General features: G+C 40.1%; 1 protein-coding gene across 9 annotated transcripts in view; it reads right to left on the bottom strand.

The window, feature by feature from the left end:
• Window positions 1-18,796, bottom strand: part of stxbp5b (syntaxin binding protein 5b (tomosyn)) — a 36,959-nt gene extending 18,163 nt beyond the window's left edge. For 4 of the 9 annotated variants that reach the window (XM_044143799.1, XM_044143800.1, XM_044143798.1 and 1 more), the window contains exons 1-11: window positions 18,285-18,791; window positions 16,124-16,221; window positions 9,314-9,395; window positions 8,944-9,044; window positions 7,333-7,467; window positions 4,076-4,139; window positions 3,463-3,546; window positions 2,422-2,545; window positions 2,216-2,294; window positions 872-1,026; window positions 699-771 (exon numbers count right to left, since the gene is read on the bottom strand). In XM_044143799.1, the coding sequence (XP_043999734.1) occupies window positions 699-771; window positions 872-1,026; window positions 2,216-2,294; window positions 2,422-2,545; window positions 3,463-3,546; window positions 4,076-4,139; window positions 7,333-7,467; window positions 8,944-9,044; window positions 9,314-9,395; window positions 16,124-16,221; window positions 18,285-18,431 (1,142 nt within the window). In that variant the 5' untranslated portion in view covers window positions 18,432-18,791. Of the gene's footprint in view, window positions 1-698; window positions 772-871; window positions 1,027-2,215; window positions 2,295-2,421; window positions 2,546-3,462; window positions 3,547-4,075; window positions 4,140-7,332; window positions 7,468-8,943; window positions 9,045-9,313; window positions 9,396-16,123; window positions 16,222-18,284 lie in introns of all 9 variants that reach the window. The other 5 variants (XM_044143793.1, XM_044143794.1, XM_044143797.1 and 2 more) reach the window with 3 other exon arrangements.
• Window positions 18,797-19,530: the final 734 nt, after the last annotated feature.

Here is a 19,530-nt window from a genome sequence, read left to right as displayed (position 1 = left end):
AATCATCCAATTCCCATTGTCACCTGTGCAGCTGATAAATGATAAATGATGATAAATGACAAATCTTTATTGTCACTGTCACCAGAACAACGAAATTTAAAAAGTGCCATCAGTCAGTGCATGTGCTTAAAAATAACTGGCTCACAATTTACACACAATGTAAGAAATATATAACAAATAACTGATAAAAAACTAATAAATAAGAATAGCCACATTCTCACACACATCATCCATGGTGATTAATGGTTGTTTTTGATTGCATTTAGTTTTGTTATTGCTGTAGGGTAAAAACTGTCTCTGAGACGGTTGGTTCAGTCATTACCGGCGTGTTTCCACAGCAGAAAGCTTTTCGTCATTTTTACACTCAGGCATTATTACATGATTGGGTTTCCGTTAATGTTACCCACTAAAAACAGATTACTAGGGTAGAAATGTATCACAGTACAATGTCTCTGTAGTGATGTAGTTATTTTCCTTTTGGCAAAAACTTTTGGACATAGTCTTGTTACGGCAAAGACTTTTTGTTGAACTTATTCAACAGTACACATAAGTCATTAGTTAAAGTCAAAAGTATCATAATGGATCCTCGAAACATGTCCTTTGTGTTCTTATATCAAACACAGAGGCAAATTATACACATTCTTGGAATACAACAATTTCTTTTTTTTCTTTTACATTTAAAGACAGTAAATTATTACCCAATTTGTCCAAGATCTATTACAACTAAATCCTTCTCGAGGAGGACCACCACAGCGTAAGGCTCCTGAAAGTCTGGCAAGAATGAGAGCAAAATATGAACATAAATGCTTGAAGTTCTGTGACTTTTAATGGAAATGAAGCAAGTCTGCTGCGGACAGCCTTCACGACTCACCGTTTGGATATGGAGTTTCGCAGAGCGTTATGAAATCTACAATGGGATAGTCCATCTCCAGGACGGCAGTGCTCTTCCCGTGCATCACGGTCAAACAGGCTCTCCTCCCCACTGTGTCGTACGACAGCCCTCCGGACAGAACCATGAACGGGTCCCTGGTAACGGCGAAAGCACAAAGAACTTTACGGCTCGCTCAGTCAGAGTAGGACTATTGTAAATATTAAAAGGACCAGGTCGTGTCAGTGGTAACTGGGTGAGGAGGGACAAAATTTACTGTTGCACCTTCTCCTGAGAGTGTCTGGCCCCCTTTTTCAGAAAAATCCTACTTTTTAATCATAACAACTAATTAATCCCTGTTCTCAAATACCTGAGGAAAAAAGTGAGATAACTAGATCACTTTCTGTGAGGATGTTCATGTTTTCTTTTTTACTTTTTGACCTTGACATAGCAAAGTGTCCATTTCCTCTTTAAAGGGTTTTTACATGCTTGACCAACTTAAGCTTAAGACTTTTAAAGACCTTTTTAAAACCATTATGAACGAAATTTAAGACCTGATAGATAGATAGAAAACAAAGGAAAATCACAAATAAATAAATTGCATGGATTGGGAACAGAAGTGAGCCAGTGGCTAAGATGAACATCATCCAGCCAACTGGAGATAGGTTCGCACATACACATGATGGATGTAAAAAAAAAAAAAAAGCTAACTGACTAGCTAGAAAGCAAAGGTATATTACCAGCTAGTTACCGGTAGCCACAACAACATTGAGTCACAAAACACTGTGAAGATGTCTGTGCACAACTCAAAGTTTAGCAGTTCCCTTGAGAAAAAAGAAAACTACATAGTATATACAAGATTAAAACGTTAAATAGTTACATTTAAGACCTGTGATCAATGTATTTAAGACCAACAAAAAAAAAAGAAGGAATTTAAGACATTTTAAGACATTTCATTTTAAATGTCTTAAAATGAAATGTCATTTTAAGACATTTCAAGGCCTCAATTTCAGCTGGATGAATTTAAGACTTTTTAAGAATTCCTTGACTTTCTGCTTTACTAAACCACTTCTCCAATAAAAGTGATCACAACACGGCTACCATAAAGCATGTGACAGCTAATCATAAGGAAACATCATTCATTACATAATCAAAACACAACCTCTGAGAGCACAAACGCTGATGATAGGCACCTTTCCAGCTTTCCATCTACAGTAAGTACGCCGTCCTCCAAACTGATGTGTTTGGTTTGTGCAGAACAACAGGAAAGGCGCCTCTGAACACAGGATATGGATCCAGGCGCGAGCAGACAAAGGAAGGGTGGGAGATTTCTGCCATCACACTTACCCAGCTCTTGTAGTTTTGTACTCCACTTTTAGGATAGGCTTGCACGGCTCTGGCTTTTTTCCATCCTTAGGCTGCTTTCCTGTTAGAAGCCAGGAGGAGCCGTTTCAGAACTTCATAGAATCGACGCTCTCAACACATAAAATGCCTCGCTGCATGTCATGTGAGTGTATGCGTGTGTGTGTGTGTGTGTGTGCGACAGCTCCTACCATGTGGCGTGATGATCTGTGCAGGCTTGGCTGGGGCGCGTATATTCCACGTGGTCAGAGTGCCATCGGAGTGGCTGCAGACAAACTGTTTCCCCTCGTGGTGCCAAGCAACTGAGTGGATCGCCTGAGAGACACAGAGACACATCGATAGGATGTGTAACATTGTGCACCACCAAATGGAAAGTCAGAATTAGGTTCTCTATAGGCGCTTACTGCATTTTTATAAGTGGTGGTGGACATCTTCTTGCATACAGTTCGTTGCAAAAGTAACCAGACTCCCACATTTCTTACATTTGATAACACTACATCCACAAAAAAGTGGCTTTAGAGGAACACAAAAATGGATAATTTTTTTTTTTAGACAAATAAAATCAGAAAACGGATATTAAAAACTATGTATCTCAGTGATAAAACTTAGAAAATAACGTCTTCAAGATGATTTTCACTAATGTTCTCCAATATCTGGATTTAGACTGAAATTAAATTACTTAAGAGGTTAACTCTTAGCTAATCAGGAAATTGGTTGAACTATATTTTCACGTAGGGGCGTCAGAGTAAAGGGGGCTAAATACAAACTCACAGCACACTGGAAAAAACATCAACACTACCAAAAACCTGAAAGTCAAGTATGGTTGCCCTTGTACGCCACATTTAAAGACTTCTTTGTGCTGGTTTATTACACAAAATACATAAGAATACGTCGAGGTTTGTCGGAGTTATGAAACAAAACATTGAAACACACACCTTGATGTGTGTTTACATCAACACACCATGATGTGTGTTGATGTAGAAGCCTGTTGGTCATTACAAAGGGAGGTAATTAGCTCTTATGCCGTTTGCTCAAGGATTTCCAATCTTGTTTTATTTTCCATTAGCCTTTCCACTGACAAGCAGCTCTTTCAGGTTTTGTGACTCAAACTATTTGGGAGCTGTTGTTCGGACGGAAACGAAACAAGTCCAAACACGCTTTGGGAGGCAGAACCCCCGGACCGAACCGGTTCGCTCACAAGAACTGAGTGAAAGTGAAAGGAAATGCCTTACCTCATCATAATTGTAGCGGTAGTCAGCTTTCTTGGACTTCAAATCCCACAACACCACGACCCCACACTCAAATCCAATCAGAAGCTGGAAGGAGAAGAGAAAAAGCAAAATTAAACTCGATTTCATCCCTGGAGTTCCACAAATGCACCATTAGAGTTGAGGACATGAAAAGTAATAAAGTATGCTATTATTTGACTTGGGGGGTCAGGGGGTAAGAACAGTTTTAGGAAAAATTTCCCAAAAAACATTTAAAGTGTTTTAATAAAAATGTTATGATTTACAACTAATTGTTAGGAGCGCTACAGCATTTATTGCACGCTAAAAACTGTCAATGTCAGATTATTTACAAAACATACTTAAGACCCAAGTGCTGCACAACAGTAAAACAAGTCAAAAATATGTATCCCGAAATACAAAACAAAACAAAAAAAAATCTATACAATTCCTTCTTATATCCAGAAAGCTGGTTTTATGCAATTCAATTACCAAGAAATGAATGAAAATGATGGAAAAACTACACATAATTATAAATATACAGAATACACACAGATATTAAGATAAAATAGACTTGGACACACTTTTAAATTGATGGGTGGTTTAATTTATACATTACCTTGCCCTCGTCCATGGGGTTATCACTAATGTGCACAACAGGCCCTGGGTGTGTCTTGGTGGATCTGCAACAGAACGGCGGCGTGCATTTTAAAGCAATCTTCGAACATTTTGAAGCATGGTCAGACATGATGTGCATCTTACATTTTAGAGCCAGACACTGACAGAGAAACTGTGGCAGCTTTCATAAGCCTAGTTCAGATAATGAGGCAATTAGGTGAAGGAAAAAAATAAAAAATAACGAGCAACACTGACTGGCTCGCACAAAGGTAAAACAAAATATACTGGTAAGAAAAAAAAAAAAAAAAAAGCACCAGTGGACTACAGAAAGAGACATGACACAAGAGAGGGAAACAGACCGAATATGGGGGGTCTGTGGGAGATTATGCTGCGTGGAGACAGGATCACCGAGGCAACGGAGTGAGGGGCACGGAGGAAAGCGAAGATTTGGCCTAAAGAACGCGTTGCTGCCTCTGAGTGTGGTCTGGCTCCGATGGCTAATGATCTCATTGCTGCTGATGAGTCAACACAGACAGAGATGTCGCAGTGAGTAAAAACAAGAGAAAGACCAGAAGATGAACTCCAGCCGCCGCCTAATGAGGATTCGGCATAAACAGGCAGCTGACACGATGAAAGCACGCAGGCGGCACACGCTACCTGGAAAAAAGTGTCTGCACGCTGTCGTAAATGAGTCCGAACCGCATTCGAAACACGACTGATTCTTAGCTTCTGACTAAAAAAAAATAAAAGAATAAAAAGTGTGATTTTTCAGACTTTACATGAGAATCCGTTATTAAGCAGAGGCTTTGGTGTTTATGGATAATAAGGTTCCTTAATGAAATGCTTGAAGGGCTGCAGCCTGTTTGTGGCTTGTTGTGCCTTCAGTTCTCTGTAAGTGAAAAGCAATCTCCGCTGCGGATTCATTAAGATAGCTGCTGATTGAAGGCTCCGGCGATTATACGCCCACCTCTGGTTTTCAGGATTTGGACGGCTGCACACAAAAGTTCTGTCTTTGCACAAGTAGCAATTCTGCCGTCACTTATTGGAGCTGCAAGAGATTGGGAAAAAAAAAAAAAAAAAGATATTGCAATTTTTTATTTATATTTCTTCTGAGATAAACATTACATATGCTGGATGTTTTGCCAGTTTAGGAAATTGTTTTGGAAAGTTGAAATAAATGTTCTGACTAAGAAAGTGGGGTTCATGCGCTAAAATAAGGCCTAAAATTAAATAGTGCTTGATTTAATTGATAAACTTCAGAGGCTAGATGGCATTCTTCTTATGAGAAATGTGCATCAAATGCAAAATGAATGAGAAATGAATGCAATAAATATCAGTCTTTTAATGAGCCAAGGCAAATAATGGACATTATGCATAAAACAAATCTTAAACTGTGCATACATGTGCAATTGCATAGGTTCACAAAACTCTTTTTTTAAATTAAAATATTATGTATTCTCCTGCTACATAGTGCCATTTTTACAACTGTTGTTATAAAAATGCTAAATTTATCAAATGTGACTTAAAAGAAAATTGACTGACGCTCTGTGAGGAAACTGCGGGTCCAAGGAGGAGCTTCGCTGTCGAAGGCGGAGCTAAGTCCACCCTGTCGTTTTACACAGCTGAATGGTCGCCACGGGAGATTAAAGGAGTGTGCATCTTTAACGGGATGCTGACACCTTCGACAAATCTTAACATGTCAAATCACAATCTTAAAAAACAACGGACATAATTACTCACATAGCTTAAGGAATATTTCAATTGACCCCGTTTATTTAAACTCGCAGCTCCACTCTTTAAATATAAGTCAACAGTGGTAATCCAAGTCAAATGCAATGGTGCAAAGAGGCAAAACTGCAAGTTTATGTCAGAACTATCAACTTTCCCAAACATGAAGAGACGTTAGAACTTTGTAATTATCTTACTAGCAGGGCTCCTTCACTTAATAAGTAGCAGCATAAGAAAAGAGAGGCGAGCCACGGAGCTAAAAAGCCCAGAAAGAGACATTTCTGTCAGAGATCTGACAAGCCTTTTACAAAGAAATGACTGTGAATTATCTTTCACATTTCACACTACATCTTCTCTTTTCCATTTTCACAAGCGGCGAGGCAAAAATCATTTCCCATCTTCAGTGGCTGTTTCCTTCACGGATGGCACACTTTGCTCTGACACTTTCAACTCCGAGATCTAAAGCAGCAATTTATCGGATTTCACCTGCAGCCTCGCACTCAAACACACACCTCGGTGTCTGCTACTCATTTCGGCTGCCAGTCACAGTCTAAAAATCAATTTTTTTTTTAGCTCGCTTGTGGGCAGGCTGGGGGTGGAGGGGAATTACTTGAAAAGAACTTCTACAGGCCCAAGTTTTCATTTTTCTGGAGCTTTTCCGATTGTGAATTTACCAGGACCGAGATCAAATTTGACCAGAACGCTGCAGGGTTCTGGTAAAATTCATTTGTAAAATTAACATACTTGAATTTAATCTCAAAAATAACACCATCTCCGTGTAATCGATGGCGGCAGAAGAAATAAAAGTTGTCACACGAACCGTTAAAATTCACTTTAGTTTGAAACACCAACAAAATCGGCTCCTGCATGTCTGTCTGCGATGCGAAGCAAAACCAGAGATGACAGTCCGAAGTAGAGGGAGAGAAAAGGCGGAAGAAAGATAGCTAAGGAAGGTTAAGTTGAATATAAAAATCATTTTTCAGTTCAAGGCTGTGAAATTGATCCTAATCTATTTAATATAGTTTTACCTTCGTCAGTAAATGTTTCAGATGCAATTTGAAAGCTTCCTGATTTTGGTATTTAATCAGCAGCGTCGTGTCACAAAAATCCTACAGGAAACTTTGGGTTGTCAAAAGTCACTTTAAAAAAAAAAAAAAAAAGAGTAAAGGATAGGATGTAAACCTGTGATCAACACAATGAGTGTTTGGGTCACAGAATTAGGTCACTGGGGTTATCAAGAGGGCACTTCCTGTCATGATCTGTCAAATCAGGCAGCAAACACCTCCAGGAGTCTCCACATCAAGTCCTGGCACAGCATAATCACCACCCCTATGCCGCAGCCACACTTGATCAGCGCTACGGCATTATCAGCTCTACAGGACACAATATCAGCGACTGCACAGCCAGCCACATTCCTCTGCATCATGGAGTTTCCTGGTTGAGTGTCGGCTGCACCGGTGCGACAGCGAGATATGCAAATAGGACAAAAGGGTGAGGAGGAGAGAAGGACGTGGCGGAGTACAGACTCACAATTCGATGGCTTTGTTCCACATGATGACATAGCCTGAGAGGGTGAAGGACTCCACGTTGACGATGTGGATGTTTCCTCGCTCTGTGCCGATGTACAGCCATTTGCTCTGGAAGGGCAGGTGGCAGTATGTGATTCTGCAAGAGATCAGGATGCATCAGCAGCAGGCTTTTCATTATCCCATGAGTCAGAGCCATCAAAAGGCCCCCGCTTGTCCCTAATCACGCTGGTCCAACTGGAAGGAGCGTTGAATGACTAGAATTTAATTACAAAGGCCTTGCACTGTGTCACACTAATGAACCCGTACTATTTATAACTCAGCGGGGAGGAGTAGCAGAATAAATACTGCTGTCTTTTCTTGACCGGGGCAGAGGATGCACCGGGCCGCACATCACTTTTACAGTATAGGATGTACTTATTGTGCAGATGCTGCGTTTTTAAACGCAGCATCCCCTCTGCCGTCTCCGTTTACGTCTCACGGGGCTTTCAATGACCATGGGAATTTTAAAAGATGCAGCAAAACAACGAGAAATAGTGTTTGAGGTGGATGGTTGCCAACCTGGGAAGCTGTGGTAGAAACACAGCAAGATGTTACTTTTTAAATATTAGAAACAACTTCCATATAACATTTGGAAAATAAGCTTCAGGTTCACAATGAAAAGCATAAAAATAAGCTAAACATATAAATACAAAGTGCTAGAGATAAAAGACTCAACCATACGTCAGTCCCACCAGGATGTTAAGATGTTTTCTTGTGATTGTTGCAGCCTAACATTGCTTATTTCTTTCAAAAGGTTGCGGCCAAAGTTGCAATGTTTTAAGCTACCGTTTTGACATAACATGATCTTACAGTACAAAAAAGTTTCAATTGATGCACGTAACTTTACCAAAAAGAAAAAAACTGAATTTTAACAGTTATCACCGAATTTTTCTGGTGTACAAGTCACCAGCCAAAGCGAAATTATGAAAAAAAAATCCAGAAAATACAGTAGTTGAAGTGAAAATAATATTTTCAAGGACCTTAATAAACATAAAGTTATGTCCTGAGACATAATTTCACTTAAATATTGGTCATTTAAGTGAAAATTAACTGTACAGACAGTGTTACCAAATCCTACAAAACATCTCAAAATGGTTTCTGCAAAAACATAAACAAAAAAATGTTTAAAAGATGACAAATGTTGCGGTTTACATCCTGCAGCTTGCAGGCTCGTCTTTCAAGCGACGTCGTGAAACAGGAAGTTAAATTAGAAGAGGCCTAAGCCTATTGGTCAAAATTCAGCAGCCTTGCCGTTATTGGCCAGAAAAGAAGTAAACACAGAAAGCAAGGTGACTGGTCAGATCTTGCGAAAAAGGTGCGATGACTGCAAAATTTTCAACTGATTTCATCAATAGTTGCAATCGCAATGTCACAACATTCTGGAGGGACTGGTGTGTGACTCAACACGTAGCAGAAAATATCAAAGTCGCTGCATGTTGAAGTTTTCAAACAAGGAACTTGAAATAAGGCATAAAATTACTGCCAGGGTATCACAAAGCTTTATGAACGAAGAAGGCCGTGATTGCTGCAGCTAAGTTTTGTTTACATTGCGCGGAGGAAAACGTTTCTGTACCTCTCCCGGTTAAACTTGAGAGAATGCAGGATAGCTGGAATTTTTTGCCTCAGGTTCCACAGATGGATGCTGTCATCAGCTAAGGCACTCACCAGCGCCCCCTGTGGAGACATTGACAAACAGAGGGATGTTTAGCATTCAGCTCACATGGCTTGGCTTCCCTCACTGTTTTATGTTTACAAAACATAACAGGAGAGGTTGTATCAGCAGCCGTCCTGCTTAATCGAGGTTTAAAAGCACTATTTACAGGGGCTACTGTAAAAAGAAAATGGAAAAGAGATAAAGAGACAAGAGATGGATTGACTGAGAGAAGAAGTAACAAAAAAAAAAAAAGAGCATTGAGTGCAATGCAGCGGCGATGACAACGCACCTCATTGATGAGGAACTGGAGCTGGATGACAGCAGCCCCGCTCTCATGCTGACAGTAGCACTCCACACCCGCACGGCCGAACCTAAAAGTTGGCTCAGTCAAAGAAAAGTAAGGAAGAGTTGCCAACAAAGGTGATGCAGGGATGGGAGTGGGATGGATCCTGAATACACAAAAAGGCTCTGTTTAAAATGTAACTTCTTCTGAAAAGAGCCTGAGAAGAACAATAAACCAGGGAAACCACAAATGTACCAATAAAACCAGGGAGAGAGAGAACTGCTAGCTGTGACGTCAGAGAGACTTGCTTAACACGTCTCTGTTTTAATGTGCTGTTTCTGTTTCAATCTGTGTTTGGTAAAACTGGTCTGTGAAAGCTTTCACAACAGTACGGGGGGAAACGGTGTGAGATCCAATCATACAGAGCAGCTCTGGACTGATATGGTTGTGAAAACAAAGTATTTTGTTGGTGTGATATACAAGAAAATCATTTTTGGTCAGGATTTGTGCTCAAAAAGATCCAAGGAATCCAATAAACACTTCATAAATGAAAATACATTTTAAAAATTCATTTGTAAAAGCAAATATACACAGATGTATGTCTAGTTATTTACATTTAAATTTTGAATTCATTACATATTAGAATATGTAATGATGAGTAAATGTTTGTGTTTCATTTTTCTCTGCTAGATTATTGTTTTGGATTGATATTTTATTGAACAAAGTAATTTAGAATTGGTAACAAAATGCTTAAGGTATCATTATAAATTTTCTAAATTAATCAATAATATAAAAAATATTCATTGAAATGTACATGTGATATGTGTTTTAATTTTTCTGTCTGCGCTACTAATCAAAGTGAATGGATGAAGTTAGCGATGCTACAACCAAGGCCGCCATTGGTTGATCTACCAGATAGCAAATAAAATATTCGTCTCTATGAAAATGTGAAAGGTTTAGCTATTTCATGGTGGACTCTAACACAGAATATTTGAATTAAATAACAAAAAACACTTAAATGATGATCAACTACATCCTATGATCCAAGAATAAGCAAATATAGACAACAGATGGACATTAGAAGGTGTGTGTGTGCGCATTTGTTTCCACCAGAAAACAAATATGATAGGAAGAACATACAAAACATATCGAAACTTTTGACGAGTTCAGACAAAGAAAAACATTCAAAATGTTGTGTGGTTGCATTTCTATAATTGACTTAAGAGCTGGATGTTAAATACAGGAAATTATGTCACCGTGTAGAAAGCTCTCTAGAGAGCTTTCTAGGAATTTTAAGTGTTTACTTATTTAGTTAATGACTTTTTTTTTACAGCTTTATTGGAACAACATGTATTTACATAAAAACTTAATCAGTTTGTTCCTGGACCGTGGCACCTTCAGCCCTTCGTGGTGTTTAAGCAGCGACGGCTAGAACCGTGCGGGCCGATCTAACTGAGCTGCGATCAAACAAGCCCTCGGCTCCTTAAACAAACTAAGGTGGGGTGGCAGGAGACGGTTACAGAACACACTACTCAGCGTTAGGCATCCCTTCTGCACAAGCAGAGAGGCAAACACAGACTTCTAGACTTTTAAGCTGGCGCCAGTTCAGAGCTGCTGCCAGCAGATCTCGTCTTGACCCTTGACCTCTCCCGTTTGGTTTTAGCTCCCGGTTAGCTGTCAGGATTATTAATGGGAATCCTGCCGTACTCAGTCCGGAGCGGAGGAGGAGGAGTTTTATATCCTCAGGGAAAATTTAAATAAGAGCAGAGGAGTAGTTTAAATAACGAGGATGTTTGTGGCAACGTGAGAGGTTGCTTCATAGGCCACAGGGCTTACATTGCAGCTTAGCGCCGGCCGTCCTTCTGCGCGCTGAAAAGCATGTAACGTACTAGTTTAACCTGTTTCTGTTTTAATGTAGGTTAATAGTGCTGCAGAGCAAAGCCACTTTCTAGAAGAGCAGGAAATTACTAAGACAAAACCTCAAAACTAGATTTTATCACGCTGGTGAGCAAAGGCAGCACTCTTTTCAAACTTCCTTCCTATCATCGTTTAAAGCCAAAGTACAAACTACGGAGTGTATTTGTACTTTTTAGGATTTTAAAAACACAGGCGCATATAAGAAAACAACCCCTGGTCTCACTATTAACCTTGTAATTTCCCATTTAAACATAATATCTTGGTGGGAGGAAAGCAAAACATTCTAAAAATTCCTCCTCACTAAGCGGTGCATGGGTTGCACTGCTGGATTAATAAGACATGTTTAAAAATGTTCTGTTTTTCTCAAATGGCAAAGACAAAGTAAACCCCCAATAAGTTGCAAAAGTAAAGAGTCCATCTTCCATCTGCTGCGAGACGTACATCAACCCCCAGTGGTTTGAATTGTATTTTTATTTTGGTAAACTCGGGAGGATTTAATCCCTGAACAGAAATCATAGTTTCAAAGTCAGTTTCTCAGCTTGTTGAGTTAATGACAATACTGTGGCAGTAACACATCACTCTAATATCTACTGTTGTTTTTTTTTTTCACTGGGTAAAAACGTGTTGAGCACCAAAGCTCTTGCATGAGTTTCGTATCATTTCCATTCTTAGCAAAGGACTAATCTGCAAGATTCTGTTTAATCATGTTGCGATATGAAACAGTCTATAGTTTTAGACCAATAATTTCTCTAAGCCATTGATTTGAGGATGCAACATACTACAATGTAATGATGCAGGTTAGGCTTTGATATATCCATAAACCAAAAATGACTACAATGCTGCAGCTGAAATAATATCACTATATATAATAATGTCGCTGACAGGGCTGCACAATATCAGGAAAGCATGCGGTAATGTTGGTGCATGTTGTGATATTAAGATAGGACTTGTAGGAAGTAAACAGATACTTCGCTAAACAGAGTAGATGTCTTTTTGCTCTGGGTTTTTGTAAACAGAACCCAGATAAGCTGTTCAGAGAAAAACATAAAATGTATTCAGATTTTTCCCCTTCAACATGATCTTTTATTATTATTATTATTGTTATTATTATTATTATTATTATTATTATTATTATTATTATTATTATTGAGTAAGTTGTTCTGTCTACGTCTGCCATTTTTGGTAATGAAATAACTTAGCTGCAGTTTCTTAATTAAGTAACCAAAACATCTTAAGTAACATTTCGTGCTACGTTAAGCAACAAGAGTCACCAAATACTGAATATTCTGGAACAGACTTTGTGATGCTAATATTGTGGGGAATGATAAGCAAAAAAATAAATAAAAATGAAGTAAGAATGAACGGATGTACACAGTGGCAAAAGACTAGAGCAAAACATGAAATAAACATCTGTTGTATTTGTTAGAAGCACTAAGTAAGGATGCTTGTTGCCATTCTTCCCTTTGATAAATTCCGTTAATGAATCAACACTGAAAGCTAATATCTGGCTAGTTAGCAAGGGTCTGTTAGCTAGCCTCTACTCTGGTTAACGCACATACTGCTCTTGACTTTTAGCATAAACATTTTTACTTTCTGAACAGCATGGCCTCAATAACAGTAAAAAGTGTCTTGCTTTAGTTTACAGTTTTCGAAGAAGCTAGTCATAATCTCTGGTGGCCGTGGATTGAGAGTAACCGAGACGTTAGCTCGCTAAAACCAAGACAAGACGGACGTCTGCGCTAAACTCTGCTGCCTCCGGAAAGTTCTCTGCTATTTTACTGAAAGAATTCAAAACTGTAGGAGCAGCATGACGGAGAAAAATGCATGGTTTTCAAAACCACATATGTTTTTTGGGGTGTTTTTTTTCCTAGTAGCCAGCCCCCACTAAATACATTTATCCTGTCAAATGGTCCTTAAAAGAGACTTTTTGACCACATGAGGCATCCATCAACAAGCTCCTGTCTGGATAGGGTCCAACTATTTCAAAAACAATAAATTATTTTCAATTGGCTGTCTTAATGGACCGGGCATGGCTTTTTAACACGGTCCAAGCTAGAGTTGAGGACAGAAATGTAAATCTGCTTAATCCACTCTAAAACCAGCTTTAATGTGCCTGGTATCTTTGCTCTGTATCTACCATCTAGCTGTTGATATGATAAATTGAATGATTTTATAGTAGTGCTACTTTTAGATTATTCCATTGAAATTTAGATGCTATTCAATCCATTCCCTGGGACTTCTACATTGTTCTAAGGTCTGGTCAAATCAGTATTTTTTATGCTGGTATAGAGGAACCACAAGCCTCAAAATTAATAGGCGTTGGCCTTGTCAAGTACAAAGGCATTCTGAAAATGTCATCACGTCTTCATAAATGATGTAAAAGTCAATGTATGTATATATCTGAAACTGAATGTGCACATAAGTCCTGGTAAAAACAAAAACTAAATTAGAGCTACTGTGTGTTGCATATCTAATTCCAGAAAATTAGTTCAAATAAATTATTAAACATCAAAACATGGAAATTATTCCCATTATGAGGAGTTGTCGTCTCCTGCCGGCAGCTTTAGATCAATATTTTCCCAACATATGAATGAAGAATGACAATCTACAGCCCTATGTTGTACATATGATAATTCAATCATGGATTCAAACAAATATGAAAAACCTACAGTGCGGAAATGAATTGGAAACAATGAACTCTGTCAAACCGAAACAGAATTTACAGTCTCTCCTCACTGTCCCTGTGGAGTTTACACACTTCAGTCATCCCTCCTTAACATGAAGACTTCCCCATTCAGTAAGCCACAGATATCACCATCAGCTGCTTTTCTCAGGAAGTTAAATCATTTATCATCTGAGTGGGAAGTTTTCTTTATTTTGCAACTCAACATGTGGAAGAGAAGAACTGTTTTCCACAGCCACTTCAAAAGCACGCAGGGTCCAAATGCGAACAAAGTAACAAAGAAGTTGGCTGACGCTGTGACACATTTCTGCTTCGAAAGCGGACTTGAGTTCTAGCGTGACCAGCCACCTGACCCAACACAAACTTGCAGAATACAGGCTTTTCTGCACTGCCTTCCGACCATGGTGAGAATTTCACATTATGATAATCAATTACAAAACTGGGAATCTTTGAGATAAACGGATTCCTTTTCCATTATTTTGATGACACATAGAATTAAGCAGAACAATGGAATAATCACACTAAATTTGTCTTCGTTGTGCAGAATGTTACCTTTCTGTTCCTCATAGAGTAGGTGACATTAGCTAGGTAAATTAGTCATGCAACGGTCTTAGCACGAAGAGTTAAGAAGAGTGCAGCAAATGTCACGGTCAGACAGGGTTGTCCTGTCAGACCATCAGATCCAGAAACCACCACACACACACAAAAAAATAGTCAGGGTCAGTGGACCCTGTTGGATCGTGCAAACTTATAAAGCCTGTCTGAAGTTTGGAAAACACCAAAGTAATTACTGACCAAGTACCTGAACTTTGTCTGAGTTGGTAACTTAAGCATCTTTTAGGAGCAGATTTCGGGGGCAGGTTTGCGGAGGAGTTTCCTTCTAAAGTGCCTTTTTGCTTCCCTACATCAAGCACAGAAGAGCACTGGTCAGACTTCCCTCAGCCAAAACATTTGCCTGGTTCTCTTTGAGGTCATTTCAGATTTGGACCAATTGCACCTTTTTCTTCCATTTAGGCATTTGACACATTCAAAAGGAAATTTAAAAAAAAGATGTGGTACGTAGTAGGCAGGAAGACCCCGATCTGCTCATCTCTAAAAATATCTGCGGTTTTCAAACCACAACTGCTTTATGCCTTTAAACCGTACCTCGATAATGACAATCAGTCTGTGCCTGCTGTCTACAAACATATGGAAGAGTTCTAGATATCCAACGCCACCTCCGACCACAAACGAGCTCTGTAAAGCGCAGGAAACCGTCTACAGTAACCCACTGATTAAAACACTGTAGCGGAGACAGGTCTTGTAAAAGCAGACATTTATTGCTTGTAGATGCCTCGTCGGGCTCATGTCTTCTGAGCCGTGCGAGCGTTTCCAAACTCCAGCGCCGACGAGGCGGATCGATAAAGCGCGTCTTTTTGATAAATGGACCAATTGCCTGAGTGACAGTAATCCCATCAGCTTCACCTTCCACCAAGAGGTGCAACATAGTAGCTGCGCGCGTGTGTGTGTTGCCACGCGGAAACAAAACACTCTCTTAATCTGATGAGTGGATAAAGACCAGGACGGAGTCAGGTCTAATGAAAATCTAAGCTAAGCAGAGGGGCCTCCCTGATTAGGGCATCATCACGAAGGGAAGACCAAAGTTAGCGTGCTAACGCCTCGACCCAGTGGACAAGCAGTAGGTGTAGAAAGTCAGTGAGAATCAGTAATTAGTCAACAAAAAACCCCCCAAAAAAACAGAATTCCTCGGCAACAACCCGAAAGCACAAATGATTGCGTGTGTTGGTTTGTGGTGCAAGTCCGGTTCTGTTTACAGCACATATGAAGTGGCATCCTGGCACAGACTGGGCAGCACAGCCGTTGAGGTTGGCTCCATAACATATGGTGGAGGAGGGGGTTATTGGGTGGGAGAGGGTGAGAGAGAGTGGGGGGGGGGGTTGGTTCATGCAACTGCACAGTTACCGCTAATTAGGCCCGGCTGCTCCAAGAGCACTACCAGCTGTGGAGCAATGCGACCCAAGCATGTGTGTGATCTTTTTTTTTCATTCCGTCAGCCACGACGGTGAATCCCCACCTTATTCCGTGGAATGTCGAAGGCTGGATTCCTTGTGTCAGGAACTTGAGATGCCACTGTACTGTTTAACAGTTGCTTTCCTTATTTAGCACTTTTCAATTCCTCTCGTGAAACAAAAACAAAGAAACAAAAAGAAGGATACAGCCTCAAAGCTCCGGTCTGAGTCCCGACGGCCAGGATTTTCTGCACGGGGTCATAAGCCATCGAGGACGGTTGATATGGAAAGCCATGACGCACGGTCTGCAGGAGAAAGCATAATTTATATCAGACATCTGGTCGGCATAATCTATCATCTCCCACACAGTCCAGAAATGGCTTGTGGAGGGGAAAAATATATATTATGACGATCCCCAAAGCTACATAATCCATCAATGTGAACCGTTTGCCCCATTTGTCTAACAGATTACACTAAATTTAAACAGCAGAGCTAAAACAGGGGGCGTAGCGGAGACTAAAATCAGTTGCGCAGGGGTAATTTTTCGGCACGCTTGTATTGTTCGAACTGCGGTTTATTCCCAGGACCTTTTCAGCAGCCCAGCCGCTCAAATATGATCATCACTGGGGATCTATGACGCAATTACTTCAAGTTGAGGACCTTGCCCGGCCGCCCGGCTTTGTGCAGCTTGCAGCGGGATTACGCAACAGGTGACGCCGCGGCCTCGTAACCTGGGGAACTGACCTGCTCTTCTCCCAGCTGCGGAAGGAGCTGGTGGGCCGGCACGCCCGTCTCTCAGCCCGCTTCCCTCAATTTAATCCCAACACTAAACAGTAGGTTTTACAAATTGAATGAGGAAATCCTAAAACGGCAAGCAAAAAGTTATTTCTTTTTTTTTTTTTCTTCTCCTGTGAAACAATACCAATGTTTACAGTGCTTTGTAGTTTAAAAAAAAAAAAAAAAAGCATCCCTTGAACTTTCTGCTATTTTATGCAAATCCGTGTGTTTTGCTGGGTGCGATGTGAAATATGAAAGTTAGATACAGAGCAGTTTAGGGAGAAACACTGTCAGAGGCCACAGAAGACCTGGTGGTGGGTTGCAGGTTCAAGACAACAAACCTAAACAGAGAGACGTTGTTAAAAAACAAAAATGGCTGAGATAAACTCAGGGTTTCCCCCAGTGCACTATGAGCCTGGTGGACCTGGTGGACCTGGTGGCTTTTCTTGTGCCCCCTCCAGGCTTAGCATTGTTAATTTATTAGTTTTCTTTAGTGATTGACTTTTTTTTAAGACTTTTTTGTTGATGTTTAGGTGTTAATCTTCCAGTCTTCCAAAAATGCACAACTATCAAATTCTATTTTCAAATTTCCTCTCACCTTTAAACATTTTTTAACTCAAAAACATGGCGGGCGGCTGAATGACCGGCGTAGCGCCCTCAGCACCGGGGAAACCCTGCAAAATATTTGCAAGTCCATATTCAAATCCAATTAAGAAACTGATGTTTAACGTCACTTTCCATCTAATCTGAGTGAGTTATTTTTTCAAACAAGGATGGGCAAACATTTTGGTTTTTAATTTCTGCAAAGGTAGTAGAAAATAAACCACTTTTCCAGCTGCAACTGCAGCAAAAGGAGGATGAAAAGTAGAAAAAAAGTAACATTTTCACAGCCGTGGAACGTTCTGTGTCGGTCTAAAATAAATAAAATGAGTTCAATGTGACAAAATGTGAAACATATTTAAAAAAAATGCAAAGGCAGTGTGTGAAAGTCTTATGGGGTTGGCTTAAAGGAGATCCCCCTGGTGATGCACTGAAAATGCAAACAAAGGTCGCCGCTGTTTCTTTGCTGAAATGCAGCAGACATTCATATGAACGTGGGATTAGCAAATAAAGAGATGCATTCACTACAGTGGGAGTTTTACTTTCTTGAGAAAACAAGATACCAGTTTATACCAAGTGCAGCTGAAAATAAAATAAAATAAAAAATACATTCATCACAACACAAAAGACTGTTGAAATATTATGCTGTGAGGGGATTTAACAATCCACAAGCAGCCAGTGTGAACAGTGCACCCTAAAGTAGAGCAGTAGAACACTGGGGAGCTAATTTATAATGATTAAACAGAGGAGGGAAAGTGATTTAAGGTTAGGTGTGCTGGATACAACTCAGTCAATGAATAAAATTGATTCCCCCATTAATGCGACCATAGCTCACAGTAAACCTGGCGATTTTGATGCTGTTTGTACACTTTGTTTTCCACCCACTGAGCCGTGCTGATACAGATGAAAACAACGTTCACGTTTGGTCGCGCCGCCGTCATCTGACACATACAGTCCCGTCATTGCCAGCTCTCACTAACGGGAGACATACCTTGCACAGCTGAAAATGTTCCGACTGGAGAGTCTCCTGGACAACATCGTTTTCCCTGGGAGTACCAGGCTGAGCAGTTGCGGAGGAGGAAGAAGAAGACGCCGCTGTCAAGCCGTCCAGCACCTTCCTTATGTTAAACTTCTTCATTTTTTCCCCCCCGTTACAGACGCGACGCTTGAAGAAAACAGACCGAGCGAGCTACCATTAATTGGATTGAGACGGGGGTAGCTGCTAGCTAGTTAGCCGAAATAACGCACAGTTAATATCTTTCTCTGCACATCTCACATGTTATGGGGGGTGTTGCCAACGCACTCCCTAAAAGCGCCCGAGTCACAAGCATTGATTTAGAGTGCCCCTTCCGGTAGCCGTGTTAATCCGCCATTCAGGAGGCAAGCTTTAACGTTATTTGAAGGGTATCAATCGCTTCGGAGAGCTGCCTCACCAGCCAGCGCTCAGCGGGTAGCGAGCTGGCTACGGAAACGCAGTGAACTGCAGCGAGGACTGCGCCTGCGCGTTCGAGTGCGTTTCAGACAGGGGGCTTTTTTTCTCGGTACAACACCGGTGTTACAGTGGATTCGGCGACCTTGTGAAACGGTGTTCCTTTCTAGTTGGCACATCCGTAAGGAGACATTTGTTAAAGTATCAACATAAAGGCCACATTTTAAAACTGCACCTCAAAAGAAATTGGACTTTTTCAGATTTTTGTGTTTTATACTGAAAATAAAACAAAAACATTTTTATGAGAAACATTGCCATTTTTTGTTGAATTATGAGCTAAAATTTTCTCATGGGTAAAAATATTCGAAATTCAAAGTTGTAAAAATCACAGAACTTCAAAATCCAACATGGCTACCACACATTTAATTTTTGTTAACAGCAAAAATCTGAATATTGACTTTGCTCTCTGCAATTATGTTGCCTTGTATTAGACTCATCTTGGTGCAAAAAGTAGCATCACACCCAAATTAAATACACATACTGTGCCATTTTTGCTGGCACTGTCCAAACAACCCCTTTGCTGCTGACATCAGAATACTGACCAGGAGCTCGAGCATGAAATGGTTATTGTTTATTTTTTCCACTTGAAACTTTAAATAAATAAGAATGTCTTATTACCTTTTGTGACAAAGTACAATAGCTATGATAATATTTCTTCATAGTACAGGATAGATAGATAGATAGATAGATAGATAGATAGATAGATAGATAGATAGATAGATAGATAGATAGATAGATAGATAGATAG

Source organism: Gambusia affinis, linkage group LG16 (genome assembly GCF_019740435.1).
Source record: "Gambusia affinis linkage group LG16, SWU_Gaff_1.0, whole genome shotgun sequence".
In the NCBI taxonomy this organism is placed as follows: Eukaryota; Metazoa; Chordata; class Actinopteri; order Cyprinodontiformes; family Poeciliidae; genus Gambusia; species Gambusia affinis.
Note: the sequence above shows the minus strand (reverse complement) of the source record. Positions and strands in the feature narration are given on the sequence as shown.